This window comes from Mirounga leonina, unplaced genomic scaffold (genome assembly GCF_011800145.1).
Source record: "Mirounga leonina isolate KUSES-001 unplaced genomic scaffold, KU_Mleo_1.0 Mir_94, whole genome shotgun sequence".
NCBI classification, from domain to species: Eukaryota; Metazoa; Chordata; class Mammalia; order Carnivora; family Phocidae; genus Mirounga; species Mirounga leonina.
In genome coordinates, this window is record NW_023270855.1 from 58,427,189 (window position 1) to 58,442,105 (window position 14,917).

The 14,917-nt window shown below is 63.3% G+C and overlaps 2 protein-coding genes across 5 annotated transcripts in view; both read right to left on the minus strand.

Annotated features, from left to right (window-relative positions):
• Positions 1–1,883: 1,883 nt before the first annotated feature.
• WDR18 (WD repeat domain 18) lies at positions 1,884–7,864 on the minus strand. Its single transcript, XM_034997018.1, has 10 exons — positions 7,655–7,864; positions 6,420–6,530; positions 4,686–4,819; positions 4,400–4,541; positions 3,836–3,979; positions 3,687–3,751; positions 3,474–3,598; positions 3,085–3,251; positions 2,290–2,358; positions 1,884–2,188 (listed from the first exon to the last, which is right to left on the minus strand). The coding sequence occupies exons 1-10, from the start codon at positions 7,862–7,864 to the stop codon at positions 2,057–2,059; spliced, it is 1,299 nt and encodes a 432-aa protein (XP_034852909.1). The 3' UTR covers positions 1,884–2,056.
• Positions 7,865–11,556: 3,692 nt separating this feature from the next.
• The window catches only part of ARID3A (AT-rich interaction domain 3A), a 33,196-nt gene continuing 29,835 nt past the window's right edge, over positions 11,557–14,917 (minus strand). For all 4 annotated transcript variants that reach the window (XM_034996969.1, XM_034996967.1, XM_034996966.1 and 1 more), the window contains exon 10: positions 11,557–14,906. In XM_034996969.1, coding sequence (XP_034852860.1) covers positions 14,734–14,906 — 173 coding nt within the window. In that variant the 3' untranslated portion in view covers positions 11,557–14,733. The remainder of the gene's footprint in view (positions 14,907–14,917) is intronic.

A 14,917-nucleotide genomic window follows, 5' to 3' on the forward strand; every position in this document is an offset into this window, starting at 1 on the left:
GTTTCTCCTTCACCCGCGGTCTGAGGGGCAGCGCGGTCAGCACACACAGGACGCCCACAAACACCGGGCACTGCCAGCATCTTCCCCTCTGGCCACGACCACCCACGATTTAGGGTCAGATCGTGCTTGCACGAGACACGTCCGTAACCTCAGCCTAGACAAGAGCGCGCCCTTTGCTGCGAGCCCCGCATCGGGCAGGCAGCCGTCCTGCTGGACGCCAGCCGTGCATGGGCTCCCCAAGGCTCCTTGCAGACCTGGAGAGGGCATGTCCCCGCTTACCCACAGGGAAACCGAGTCTGGGGCCCAGGTGCGGCGTGTCCAAGGCCGCGTGGTGATGGAGGGGAAATCAGTGAGCACCCCCCGCCCCATGTCCTCCCACCACAGGCCTGCAGCAGGGCGTCCAACCTCCTCCCGCCGTGGCCGCAGAGGGAGCATGGGCGACCTTCCAGGTGGGCACGGAGACCATCTGCGTGGCGATGCGCCAGGCCGTCCAAGTGTCCCCTGCTGCCCTCAGATCACAGCACCCCCACCCCCCAGGAGCCCCGCGGTCACCTCCGCCCCCATCCGCAGGGTGGGAGGGGACGACACAGCTGGAGAAAATCCGGGACCCACCAAGCGGGCAGCTGAGGGTCCAGGGCGGTGCTGGGGGGGCCTGTGACTGTGCGAATCCTCGGGGCATGAGGGCCAGTGGGGTACAGCACCTCCCAGACAGAGGTCGAAATCCCCAGCCCGTCTCATGGCCCCTTCCCAGCACCAGGCCCCCAGAACAAGCCACACGGCTCCTTCCGAAACGTTTAATGACGTAAGCCGTGCGGGCAGCTGAGGCCACACGGAGGCCCACAGGCACCGAGGGGCTTGGAGGGGCTCTCGCCAGGACCCGGGCACGTGAGCTGGGTAAAGACCCTGGGGAGTCTCAGCCAAACCTGAAGCTGTCCCCTTCCCTCCAGACCTTCTGGATACCAAGCGGCGAGGACAGCCTGGGCCCAGCCTGCAGATGGGAACGTGGAGACCCCAGCGCTCTGGCGCGCTCTGGGGTGGGGGACGGAGCGCCGTCAGGACCTGGCCAAGCCCCTTCCTGCTGTGACCCCTCCCCATCCTGGCCTTGAGGGCCGCTCCGTGGGGTGGGGGCTTATGGAGTGACGTCCCCAGTTAGCCAGCTGGGCCCCTCACCGGGCACGGATGGGGTGGCCCCCCTCATGCCCCACCTCAGCTGCAGTGCGGCTGGACCCCTGGCCAGGGCACAGAGCCCGAGGAAGGGGCCGTCCCTCCGCCCAAGAGCACAAACCCAGCATAGACTGCAGGTTCCAGCTGCAGCTCGCACAGCACCTGCTAAATCACATGGGTTTTCTGCACCATTGAGCCAGGCTGTTAGTCAGGGACAGCTTTCTGGAAGGTTCCAAGGACTGCTTAGGAGCCCACTGTCTGGGCCAGGCTCCAGGTGCTGGCAGGCTGCAGGCCATGTCCCCAGGGCAGGAGGGACACCTGGCCTCCCTCAGACCCTTTGTGCCAACAGGAAACATCACTGAGCTGCGTGGGCACGTGTCCCTCCTGGAGGACCCCGGCCCAGGACTGGCCACCACCCGAGCTGGCTGCCCCGACCCAGCTTGGGGGGATGCTTGGGAGGCCATCAGAGGACCGGGACCAGACCACACTGCTCTCTCCGAACCACCTCCCACCCCCTCCCACCGAGTATCACCCAGCCCTCACAGTTGAGCCAAGGCCCTGGGGCAGCCGACAAGCGGCTCAAGTCTGAGAACCATGGCTTCTGGGCACTAAGTTTTAAAAACTGGGCCCAGCGGGTTCTGCTGAGACAGGTCCTGCCACGAGTCCTGGCGGACGCGGGCGCTACAGCGGCCCCCCCCCGCCCCGGCACACAGACAGGCCCAGAGAAAAGGGGCTTTTAGTTCTTTTGTTAAAAACGAAACAGCACCAAGAGGCCACAGGAAACACCAGTGGCCCAACGCCTGGAGAAACAAGTGCTTGTGGGGCTGAAAGCTCCCAGCAGGTCTCCGTGCAGGGGTGGGAGACGCAGGGGCCGCCAGGCCGCAGGCCGGGCTCACTTGGCAGGCCGGGTGATGATGCGCGTGGAGAAGTCGAACAGGTCGCGGTTGACCTTGCGCAGATTCCGCACCTCGTCCTCCAGCTCGGCCACGCGGATCCGCAGCTGGTCCTGGCCGCCCAGGACGCTCTGCGGAGGGACAGGGGCTCAGAGGCGAGGGAGCGGGGCCCTGTCCCCGCGTCGAACCCCACAGTCCCCGCCCCCTCCCCCAGGGCAGGGCCGCAGCCCACCTTCTCCATTGTGCTGCTCATCACCCCGAGCAACTGCTCTGCCCTCTCCAGGTGGCTGGGCTCCGAACCCTGCAACACGGGAGAGTCTGTGTCAGTGGCCCGGGACCCCGGGCGGCGCCCCCGTGCGGGAGACGCCAGACACCCGCTGACTGAAGGGGGACTGGGGTGTGGCGCCCCCACCCTTGGGGGAGGGGGGCTGATGTCTGTCGAGGCCGCGGGCTCCGACCCCCACGCTCCCATCCGCTCCCTGCGCCAGGACTCTGCCCGACCAGGCCTGCGGGCAGCTTGCCGGCCCGGCCCAGCGACATGGCAGCAGGGAGGCGGTCTGTCTCCGGCCGGACAGCGTCTGGCACGCCACCCTCGGCCGGCAGACGGGTGCTCAGCAGAGCCAGACGTCAAGCTATCTGCAGGAGGACTGTGGGCACCCCCCACCCCCGACTTCGAGAGGCTCGGCACAGAGACCGCGAAGACAGAGCACAGCCTGAAGACAGGCAGGGGCCCCTGGGCCTGGGGGGCAGACAGGCTGGGGCCAGGGGTATGAGTGCCCTGCTACTCCGCCCACGGTGGCCAGACACCTGGCGCCTTCAGGTCCAGCTCTGCTCCCGAACGTGCCCTGGCACACAGCGCACGTCCACTCCGAACTTCCCGCCTTCCTCCCGGCGGAGGGCCCCCGTGTGCGCGTCAGCCGCCGCCACGGCCCCCGTAGGACGTCAAGAGCCGCCCGGAGCAGGCGCTGGGCCCGCAGAGTCTCGCTGAGGCCCGGGGCAGGCGTCCCGTAGGGGGGGCAGCGCCTACCTGCTGGTGGAGACCCAGGCGCAGCGTGAAGCCCCCGCGGTGCGGCTCATCCCCGTGCTCGGCGCCCAGAAGGTGCTTGTTGAAATGGGGCAGGGGCAGGCCGGGCCTGAAGTCTGAGCTCAGCATGCTGACGGGCGCCAGCATGATGGAGGCGTTGGTCACGGGGCCTGCGTGGCGGGGGGGTGGGGGGGGTCACGGTCACGACCCACCTCCCCCGCCAGGCCCCCCAGCGGGCCGGGAGCGGCGGGGCCCCCCCCCCCCCCCGGTGCCAGGCCCTGCGGTGGCGCGTGGGTCCAGACCACGCTGCCGTGCCCACCCGGGGAGAGCCACGGCCTCCAAGAGGGGAGGAGGAGCCGGCCGCCCTGGGGCCCATTGCCAGGGCGCCTCACCTTTGAGGGTGACCGTCCTGACGCACTGCTTACTCTGGACATCCCAGAGACGCACGGTCTCGTCGTGGGAGCCCGAGAGCAGCACGCTGCCGTCGGAAGACACGGACAGGCAGGTCACCTGGTTCCTGCGGGCGGACAAGGTGACCCCGAGCCCACCGCGAGAACAGGGCCCCTCCCGCGCCCACCCCAGCGTCCACGGACCCCGGCCCGCACCTGTGGCCTCTGAACACCTTGCCGCTGTCCCGCTCTGGCTGGAAGCTCTTCTCTCTCTGCCCAGGCTGTGGAGGCCAAGGGGGCCCGTCAGCCACGTCGGCCACGTCCACCCCGGGGCCCACGGACCCCTGGCTGCCGCTGCCACTCACCCAGGTGCAGAGGTCCACCTGGAAGATGGCGCCGTCGCTGCCTCCACAGAAGAGGTGGTGCTCGGCCAGGTCCATGGTCACGGCCATGATGCCCACATCAAAGAGCACGGACAGGAGCAGCTCGCCCGATGAGACCTCCCACAGCTGGGGGTGCGGGTGGGTGTGGGACAGACCCGAGACTCTGGACCCCCGGGGAACCGGGACCACAGCCACCACCCACGGGGCCCCGGGGGCTGAGACTCAGCCTGCCCCTCATGCCCGTGACCCCCGCGTTAGCGGCTGCCGGCCCCCGCCCGTGGCGACGCCCCGAGGGCCGGGGTGCCCTCGAATCCCCTGAGGTTTGGCCAGGGAGCTGCCAGGTACAGGCAGCCAAGTGGGAATTTCCAAGCCGACACGCGCCTGGACCGTCCACCCTCTGGCCGTCCTTGAGGCCGGAAGCACCAGCGGGATTCAGAGCTGTCTGGAGCTGCCAGGGAAGGAGGCCATTCACGGGCTCAGGCCGGCCAAGAACCCGTAGCCGCCAGGGCATGACTCACAGATCCACTTGGGGTGAGGGGGCCCTACCTTCACTGTCTGGTCCAGGGAGGAGGTGGCCACCCGGGCCAGGGGCCCCCCAAAGCCACAGTGCAGGTCTGTGATGGGGAGGGTGTGGCGAGACCAGACGTGCCGGGGGGATGGGGTCCTGGTGGGGTCCACCTGCAGCACGCTGTGTGGAGGGCACGGACCTCAGCGGGGGGAGCCCACGTCCCCTTGCGGCCACGTGGCCACCAGGCCCCCCCAGCTCTCCGACGGCTCCCCCCGCCCTCCCGCCCTGCGGCCAGACCCAGAGCCCGAGGGGCCCATCCTCCACCTGCACAGGCCCCACACCAGCACCAGGCAGTCCTTGCCCCCCGACAGGAAGTGGCTGCTGTCCCCCGTGAACTGCAGGCACGACACGTCCTGGTAGTGGCGGCTCAGGATGACCAGGAGGCTCCCCGTGGAGACCTGCGGAGGGCGCAGCCAGGTCAGCGCGGGAGACCCGGCGCCGTGCCCGCCCCCCACTGCCAGGTCAGCTGGAGGCACTGGGCGACAGCCTGCAGGCGGTCTGGAAGGGACCCCCAGGCTTGGTGGGCCGGGCCTCCTCCCAGCTGTCCTGCCTGTGCCTGTCCCCATTATGTCCCCAAGTGGATGACGGCCCTATTTGAGCTTCCACCCCCTTGTCCCGTCACCCTGACCTCTGAGGCCTGGGCGTCAGGTGGCCCGAGGACCCCTGTCCAGTACAGGGCGAGGAGTGATGTCACCACGGCCGCCGGGGAGGGCAGTGGCTGTCTGCGTGGACCAGAGTGACCACAGGAGGCTGTTGAAAGTGTGGGCCCCTCCGTTCAGGACCAGCTGGACCTGGGACCCAGGAGCAGGAAGTCACTGTCTTCAGAGGCCACCGGGTGGGGATGGGCCAGTGGGTGGGGCTGAGGGAAGGGGGAGGCCCCAGGTGGCAGGGACAGGCGAGCCCATCACACCACCTGGGCAGTGGGGTGGGCTGGGGGGCCCAGATTCCGTTGTGAGTTCAGCTGCGTTCCCCTAGCACACATGTTCACACCCTAACTCCTGGACTCAGGCCTTACTCGCATAAAGGGTCTTTGCGGGTCTAACCAGTTCAGACTGAGGTCACGCTGGAGTACGGTGACCCTAAACCTAACGAGTGGCGTTCTTATAAGAGGAAAACCTAGAGGGACATGCATGCTTTCCCCCTGAGGATTTCCAGCTTCCCTCCTTGTCCTCATCCACACAGAGGGAGGGGGGGAAAGGGGCACCGTGGCTGATACCTGAGTCAGGCCCTCAGCCTGAGCTGCCGCCTCGGGTTGGCTGTGGGGGGCGCCCCTGTGGTCACGGCTCACGCCAGCCAGGAAAGCTCCAAGGAGGAACCAGGCTCAGACAACAGCCCTCAAGCGAAGACCTGAGATGCCCCTCATCGGCAGAGGAGACGCTGCTTTCTGCCCTCCGCACCACGGCAAGGATTTCTACCGTGATGGGCAACCTTTGAGGAACCCCCTGCCTCAGTTTCCCTCCCTGCACCACAGCAACTGCTTCCTAGTTTTAGAATCACGCACTGGGGTTTAACAGTCCCCAGAATGAAATAACTAGGCTCCCTCACATCTCTGTGGTGCTCTGAGACGTCTGGGGGAAGGACAAAGGTCGATTCACAGGTGTGGACAGACTCAAGAAAGGAAGAGCGTGGTCGTGTCTCCATCTTCTGGCCCCAAACCCTACATGGTCTGTGCAGGTGGTGAGGTGGGTCTCTCCCGCCCACACATAACCAAATGTTGGTGACAACACACCCTAATTTTCTAAAAAAAGATTTTATTTTTTTGACAGAGAGGGGAGGGGGAGAGCGTGCAAGAGCAGGGGGGAGGACCAAGGGGCGAGGGAGAAACAGACTCCCCGCTGAGCAAGGAGCCCGATGTGGGGCTTGATCCCAGGACCCTGAGATCATGACCTGAGCCGAAGTCAGACGCTCAGCCCACTTTGAGCCACCGAGGTGCCCATAACACGACCTAATTAACCTGCAGACCAAATCCCACTACCTTGGTTTTATACCTCCTCTTACCTCCCACAGGTATATGCTCTCTGCAATCCCTGCCAGGACATAGAGGCCATTGGGTGATGTGGTCAGACAGGTGACAGGCCCAGGGCACATGATCTTCTGCTGGAGCTGGTCCTAGAGAGACATAAGAAGCCTCTGAGCTTCATGTGGAACTCAGGAGCTAGGGGACAGCGGGGAGGAAATTCCGAGGCAGCCAGAAAGAGGAGCAGGAGCAAGGGCGGTTTGAACAAATCAAAGCTCAATCAAGAAGGGATCTGCTCCAGCAGATGGAAGGGGAGGCCTGCAGACTGTCGGATAAAAGCACAATGGTGCTTACTCTGGGGACTGGGGGTGGTCAAGGCACAGAGGGTCCAGGAAGGAGCTGAGAGAGAGCCTAATGGCCACAATCCTGCCTTCCCTAAGGTCTGGCCTGTGATCCTGACCCTCACTTTCCTCATCTGACGGAAAAACTTCACGACTGTGTGCAGGTCACACCAGGCAAAGTCAGAGGACAGAGCTTGTGCCAAGACTTCAGCTGGCAGAACTGGGCAGCTAGCTGCAAGCTTCACAGGCTGCATTTTGGATGGGTTGTTTTTTGTTTTTAAGATTTTATTTATTTGACAGAGAGAGAGACAGCGCGCACACAAGGAGGGGGAGCAGCAGAGGGAGAGAGGGAGAAGCAGGCTTCCCAGCTGAGCAGGGAACCTGATGAGGGGCTCAATCCCAGGACCCTGGGATCATGACCTCAGCCTAACCGCTGAGCCATCCAGGTACCCCTGCATTTTGGGTGTTTTAGGAAGAGACCCATGGGCCCTTATGGGGAAGGGCAGTACTCCCTTTGGGGGAAATAAATGCATCACCCTCCCGGGCCTCGCACATTCACCTTCCAAGACCAAGAGACGCACGGAACTCCAAACGAGAGTCCTCCCTTTAATTAGATTTCGCGCCCCAAGGGCTCCCCCCAGTTCCCCAGCCCATCAAGAACGGCTGCCCCAAAGACCCGCACCCCACTCTCCCCGAGGAGCCCACCCCCAGCCCTGCGCGCGCGCAGCGCCCGAAATGACCCCACCCGCCGGGCGCGCACCTCCCTCCTCCAAAACGCCCCCAGACCCGCGCAGGCGCAGCACACCCTAACCGAGACTCCCCATCCCCACCCGGGCCAGGGAGCGCGCTGCCCCCACCGACCCTTCCCCGGACCCCGCTTTCGGGCGCCCCGCGCACTCGCCACGAAGCCCGGGCCGGCGCGCGCGCCGCCGCACCTTCCGCTGCAGCTCCCAGGCGCTGATGTAGTTCTTGCCCAGCTGCGCCGCCAGCAGGTACTCGCCATTGAGCAGCGCCAGGCCGCGCGGTCCGGCCTGGCCGCCGCGGTACGTGAGCAGATTGGCGCCCGAATGCAGCTCCCACACCACGCAGCTCCACAGCGGGGCCGCCGAGTCCGTACACACGGCCACTTCCATGGGAGCCGCCATCTTGCCGCCTGCAGCGCCCCGGAAGTGCGTCACGCCGGCGAGACGCGGGCCCCTGCGCCGCCCACGTTGCGCCGCCCACGTTGCGCCGCTCACCACGTGCTCCGAGCGGGGCCTCCCTGCGGCGCGGGCGTCCTCCCTCGCTCGGCGGCGAGTCGCGGGGCGCACGGCTGGCTGGGACTTGGGGGGCGCGCCCCAGGTGGCTGTGGAGGGCGTGGCTCGGGGTCGCCTGCAGCCCCCCGCTGGGCCTTTTCACCGCGTGACCTACCCCCGCGGATCCCTGTGTTTTTAGCGTGCACAGAATAAAGGGCCGACGCACGGGCCCGGGAATGCCTTGCACGTAAACACGTCCTACGCGCCGGACAGAGCTGCCGCACGCTCGCGGAGCCCCCGGCCGCCGCCCCCGGGCCCCGCGCGGGGCCCTCGGGTCACAGCCGCCAGCCCCGGGCCGTGTCTCAAAGCCGCGCCTCCGACGAGCGCGGACAAGTCGGAATCCACTCGGGGGGAGGGCGCGCGGCCGGCGTTGCGGGGTGCGGGGGGCTTCCACCGTGCCCGAGGCCCCGGCCCCCGAGCCGCGGGCGAGCCGGCCCAGGGCAGGACGGAGCTCCGGGGTCTCCCGGCCCCGCGCCGCGGTCCAGGAGAGGCCGGGCGCTGGCCGGGGGCGCGGGGAAGCCGCAGCCGCAGCCCCGGCCGCCGGGTGGCAGGCGCGAGCCTCCGACCGGGAGGCCGGACCCGGAAGGGGCTTCTGCCGCGGAGGCTGCGCCCGGGCCCAGGCGTGGGGTGTCACGGGGGCCTGCCTCGTTTGGGGGTCTGGAGGAGGGGCTTCCCAGAGCAGGTGTCGCTTGAGCAGGGAACTAACGGCTTGGAGGGCAAGGTGGGCAGAGGAATGTGCAAAGGCCCTGAGGCCGACCCTGGAGGCTGGAGCTGGGCAGTGCGGGGCCTGTCATGCAGTGGGGAGCCTGGATTTTATTTCATCCTGGGGTGCGTGAGGAGGCATAGGAGACTTAAGGACTCTTGTAAGTTGCGGAGAGCCGAGTGTGCGAGCCCCCAGCAGCTGCCAGATGGGGGTACTCGGGCGGGGCTTCCTGGTTCAAAGACAGGTTGCAGGTAGAAACAGGGGGTCCTGATTTCCACCCCCAGAACCAGCTAACGCCCCCGCTTCCTCAAATGTTGTTTTTAAAGTGTGAATAAGGAAAACAAAACACCGGGGACGCTCACTTACGCTTTCCAAACATGGGTTTCCCAAAATCACGCCTTTCTTTGAGTCCTGAACCCCTGGCACTCTGTGGAATCCTGTTTGAGAATGACCACGCCGTGTGTCTCCTAGGAGTGGGCCCAGGTGGCCAGGCGGCCTTTCTTCTAAAGACCAACTCAGGACTTGAATCTGCACTTCTGAGCCGTGGAGCAAATCACGGTGAAGCTCTGGGCCTCAGTTTCCCCACACGCACCACAGGGACACTGTGGTTTCCCACAGTCGTGGAATTTGGGTCCTGGGTCTGTCCTTCTGGGAGGCCTGAGGTTTCCGAGTTCCTGGATGCCAGGACACGGGGGCAGGCCCAGCAGATGTGGGTCACAGGGTTATAAGCTTGGTGCCCAGAGTGCGCTGGTGGTGGGCGCTCCCGTAGGGGCAGGCGCTGGCACGGAAAGCGCGGCTGGATTGCAGTGCTGGCCTTTCACGGGCCTCCTTCCCCTGCGCTCCTCCCAGGAGGTCAGAGGTCACCCCACCCCCAGCCCAGCGAGCGTGGAATGAGGACAGACCAGTTGTGTCAGAAGAGAGCAGGACAACAGCCACACTTTGGGGGGCGTGTAGGACCACCCAGTCGCCAGACCTCCTTGGTGCCAGCTGGGTGGGTGCCTGGTCCCAAATCCAAGGCTGGGAGGGTGTGGCTGTAGCAGCAGAAGCAGGATGGGGGAAACCGAGGCACAGACGCATTCCCTCCCCCCTGCCCAGTCTAAGCCCTGAATTCTTCGTTTGTTCTTCTTCCATTATTGAGCACCTTTCTGTGGGCAGTGGGGACACAGTGAAGAACCAGGGCAGACCCCACTGTTCTGGCGTCCCAGCCCAGGGGCACCTTCCTTCCTCGGGGGCAGCCCCCGTCATGTGCACCAACGATAGGAGGGAAGGAGGATGACTCAGGTGAAAACCCTCTCCTTGTTCCGGCCCCAGCTCCAAACCCTGGCTCCTTGCAGGCTCCCTCAGCTCTGCTAATCAGGTTTTGAATGTTTCCTCCCGGAGCCTCCTCGGGCCTCGGCAGAAGCTCCGAAGCCCAAGAGGCAGGAGCTGATGGGCGCTGGGAAGCCGGGAGGGCCATGGGGGGGCCTGAGCCCTCCCTGGCGCCCCTGGGACTGTGTGACCTCAGGGCCTCCTGGCCCCTCTCTGGGCCTCTTCAGCGGAGGAATGAAGATGAGGACTGGCTGAGCCAGTTTGCAAGAAAGGGTCATTTTCCTTTTTTAAATAATTTTTCCTTTATCTTCTGGGGCGGGAAGAGAGAGCCCTGAGAGGCAGGTGGAGCCACCGGCTCTCTGACCTCTCCTGGTCCCCCAGGCCCCTGGACGCTGGGACCAAGACGCAGCTGACTCATTTCTGACAAGAGTGGAAATGCCGTGGATGAAATGGGCCACGGAGGCGCGTGGGAACCCCCTGGCTGTGACAGGAGGGGCAGCTGATTCTCCCTCACTCCTAGTGCAGCCTTGGGAGCTGACCCAGGCGGGAGGGACTGGCCGGGGCCGGCCCGGGCTGGTCCTGGTGGTAGGGGAGCCAGATGGCAGGAGGCTGGGCCTGCCCACGGTCCAGCCAAGCTGACCTTGAGCCCGTCACACACTCTGTGGCGGGGGGTGGGGGGGTGGGGTGGGGGGGTCCGAGGGTAAATGGATTAGACACCCCAGAAAATCTCTTCCAGCCCCAATTCTGCAGTGCTGCTGTGGTTTGAGTTTGGAGGCAGAGAACACAGGATTTCCCTTCCAAACATTCTGAGCCCAGGGGTTGCAAACTGCAGCCCGAGAGCCATTTTCCTTCTTAAAATTATTTTTCCTTTATCTCCTGGATAAAAAGCGGGGGGAACCGCTTTGGGGCTATACCTACTGAATCGTAAAATGTGAACAGGTGAGCCAGACCCCAGCGGGAAGGCTGCTGGGCATGCAGGCTGGGTCCCTGTCTCAGAAGCCTGCAGAGGGCCCGGGGGGACGGTGGGGGGGGGGGCTTTCTTCGGGTGCCGCTCTCCTGCCATGTCGGGTCATGGAGCGCGCCGAGCTAGGGGGTGACCCCAGGGGCACAGGAACGGACGAAGCACACACATGACTCCGTGTCCCGGAGGGTGACAAGGGGCTTGCCCGGCACACAGGGAAAGGACGACCCAGGCAGTGGGAAAGAGCTCTTGCAAAGGCCCAGAGGAAGGCCCAGCGAGGAGGGGGCAGACCACACACCCCAGGGGCTTGGGTTCGGAGTGACATCAGAAGGCAGGAGACCTAGCCAAGGGGCTGGGGGACAGGCTGGGGCACCCCTGGCCCTTCCACCTCTGTTCTCCCCAAATCCCTAGACAGACACTTTGTACCAGGGCCCCCCGGACGTGTGATGGCCACACACACACCCACTTGAAGACCCAGGGCCTGTCCCTTGGGTGCCGTCCCTGCTGCAGGATGGAGGGGTTACGGCCCCTGGGACCCAGACACACCCCAAAAAACCACCACAGGAGGCGTTTTCTGTTAAAAGTCAGAAGTGTTTTGTCTTGTTTTAATATCTCATCAGCTTTACAGGGTTACAATTGTCTTAAATATTTCTGAAGTTTAAATACAATCTGAATAATAATGTTATAAAATGTAAACTTTCAGTGTTCTTTTAAATTTCAAAATCACACACTTTTTTTTCTTTTTTTCTTTTTTTCTTTTTTTTTTGGTCTTTTGTCCTTTTTTTCTTTTTTTTTTCCCCTTTTAATACCTGAATGTTCTGCAAAAACTGAAATCGGTACAGACCGCCCTGGCCAGGGCGACAAGGCCAGGCCCGGCCAGAGGTAGAGTCGTTTAAACCTGTTTTTTAAAGAGTTTTTTTTCACTTTAACCTGAGTGCTGGCGCGGTGCTCACGCCGTCTGACAAACCCCAGAGAAGCTGAAATTTCACATGTCAGGAATGAAAGGCTGAATTCATGGTTGCCAAGAAAAAAATGCAAGAGCAAAATTAAGGGAGGGGGGGAAGGACGAAGCGGACAAAAGTGATAAAATGGGAAAGTGAGTGTACAAATGCAGAACTATGGAAAGTAACCCGCCGTCCCACCCTGCATGCCCAGCCCCCAGCTCAGGGGTCCCACGGAAGATTCTGGAAGCAACACCTCCAGCAGGGGAGCCCCCGCGAGCCCCTCTCCACCCTGAGTTTGGGGTCTCCGCCCTCGCAGTGCCGCGAAGCCCACTCGGGAACGACCAGCACAGAAGCCAAGGGCAGAGACAGGTGCCCCCGTCCATCCGCACCTGGGTTTGCGTAAGGGGGCGCTGATGTGCACCCCAGAGACCCTCCCCTTCCCTAAGCCCCAGGGACAGGAGGGGCAGGGGGCTGGATGGGGCACCGAAGGCAGAGGCAGGGGAGGACCCCGCTCGCGTTCCCAGCTCAGATGGGTTCCCCCCAGCACAGCCGCCCCCTGGCTAGCCTGGAGCGGGGGACTGGGCCCCATGCCCCGCCCCCACCTGTCCCCTACAATCATCACTTGAACAGCAGGCCACACCCTGAGTTACATCCGGGAGGCCACATTGACCCGCGACACAACACCAGTCCGCGCACACACGAACACGGCGGGCGCACGGGCCTTCCAGGTGGAGGGGCCCCACGGGGAGGGTGGGGCGAGGGGAGAGCCAGGGCGCGGGATTTGGCATCAAGAGTCAGGCCTGAGGTAGAAAGAAACACGCTGCAGACCCCCCCCAACGAGGGCGTGACCGGGGAACCTGAAGGCCTCGGGCCAGGGCGCCCACGGGTCAGGCTGGGGGGGGGGGGGGCTTCTGTGTGTGGAGCCGGATTGTGCCCGGGGACAAAGAGATCCCCTCCCACCATGATCGTGCTGCTGCCACGAGAGAGGGAAGGGCAGAACCTTCCAGAAGGAAAAGCAGAGAGGAGACCCCGCTCCTGGAAGGCTGGGGGGTGGGGTGTCCAGGACCCTGAGATATTCCAAAGACACAGCACAGCCCCACACAAAGGAAAACCCAGCCTTGGGGGCCCAGGACCCTCCCTCCTCGGGTCTCCCAGGGGGAGGATGCCTGGTCCATCAGGGAGAGGGGGAGGCTGGTGCTGCCCCCCCGCCGTTAGGCCGGGCTCCTGAGCCCAATTAGAGAATACAGGCTCACCCTGGCAACAGCTGAGTCAGTGCCCCCCCCACCAACAAAAATCCCACTGGGCGGCGTGAAGAGCACTACCCAACACCACCTGGTCCGCAGGGACCCAGCGGGCGCCAAGAAAGCCCCCCACCCGCCTGGGCCTTAGGGCAGACGGTGCTCACCAAGACCACCGCCAGCCCCCGGAATAACCTCCCACCAGCCGTGTCCCCCCCCCCCCCCCGCCGACACCCACCTTCTAACCAGGAGGAAGGGTCGTGCAGAGACGGGGTGTGGCCTCCAGTTACTCTAGTTACTGCAGGCAGCTGTGGCCCCAAGCAAACGGGGCCGAGAGAGAAGGAAGGGACAAAATTAAGGAGAGAATGGAAGCGGGGACTGTTCAGGATGCCGTGGCCCCAAAAACCTCGCCCTGAGCTAAGCCCGGCTCACCCTGCCCCCCAGTACTGATAATCTCCCAGAGCAGCCCTCCCCGCCCCAGGAGCACCCCCAGGCCACATTCATCCCTGAGACAGGAGCCTGGGGGCCACGAAGGTGGAGCCCCCTCCCACGCCCAGGCCCTTCATCCAGCCCGTCCTCCTCCCTAGTTAAGACTTCCAGTCTCTGGCGGGAGGGAAGAAGGACCCCGGATGCCCCGGTCTGCCCCTCAGCATTCATGCCCCCCGCCCATAGCACCTGAGTTCATCACCGGTCCTGGCTCTGGCCCAGGGCACGTCCTGCGCCTGCCAGCTACCCACTGCAGCACGGGAAACACACATAGGAACCCAAACCAGTCATGGGAAAATAGGAAGGGTATTACTTTCTTTTCTTTTTTTTTTTGTTTTTTGTGGGTTTTTTTTTTTTTTTTGCTTTTTCAAGTCCAGTTTCCCTGAATGAACACAAATATATAGATATATATATCCTTTTCCTAAGGTTTGATTCCTCCCCCAAGAATAAAATAGATTATTTACAAAACAAAACCCCGAAACCTCTTAAAAGCCCTATAGATCTTAAGTATCACTGTTTCTTAAAAAAAAAAAAAGTTCCCAAAAGCAACAAGAAAAAAAAAATTCAGCTGATCTTGGCTCAGGGGTTTCATTCAACACAAGGAGCTGGGTGTGGTGAGTGTGTGATGAATGGGGAAAAAAAGGGAAAAAAACAGACAAAAATGAAAACACACAGTGCAGAGATGTATGAGGTAAACAGGATCGGCCTTCCATGGCAACCGGTCCACACAGACCCCAGACCCCAGTCAGTTGGTCCAGCAGGGCTGCAGCCCTCGGAAATATGTGCCCCTCTCTCTTCCGATTTCCTTTGCTGCTCTCACAATTCACGTCTCTGAATGTCCGAACCTGAGTAATTCAAGTGTTCCTTGGTTTTCCCCTGTTTTATTAAATTTTCTTTATATATATATGTATATATATATTTTTTCTTTTCTTTTTGGCGTTAGCTGTGGCTCCTTCGTGGACACCTCCCCTCCCCACCCGTATCTTCCGCAGTCCCGGCCCCTGCATGGCCCACCTCGACCCCGCCCCCCCGCCCAGGCGGGCTCCTGGGGTGGGGGTGGCGGGTGGGGAGTGGTGCGGTTAAGGCAATGAGTTATTTGAGGTAGAAGATGTGGCAGGTGTGGACAACCCCGCCGGCCCGGCCTGGCTGCCGGCGCTGCTGCTGGTCCCGCTGTTCCCTCCCCGGCTGCCACCACCGCCTTTGCTGGGAGCTGAGGGTGGTGCGGGCGCTGGTGGCTGAGCAAACAGCACTCCTAATGCGAGG

What these genes read in the sequence shown, in the direction of transcription:
- WDR18 (XM_034997018.1), bottom strand. Translation starts at nt 7,864, where the DNA reads ATGGCGGCTCCCATGGAAGTGGCCGTGTGTACGGACTCGGCGGCCCCG. An exon ending in CTGGTGTGGGGCCTGTGCAG is followed by an intron (nt 4,542 to 4,685) that starts GTGGAGGATGGG and finishes CCCTCCACACAG; the next exon opens with CGTGCTGCAGGTGGACCCCA. An exon ending in TGAGCAGCACAATGGAGAAG is followed by an intron (nt 2,189 to 2,289) that starts GTGGGCTGCGGC and finishes GTCCCTCCGCAG; the next exon opens with AGCGTCCTGGGCGGCCAGGA.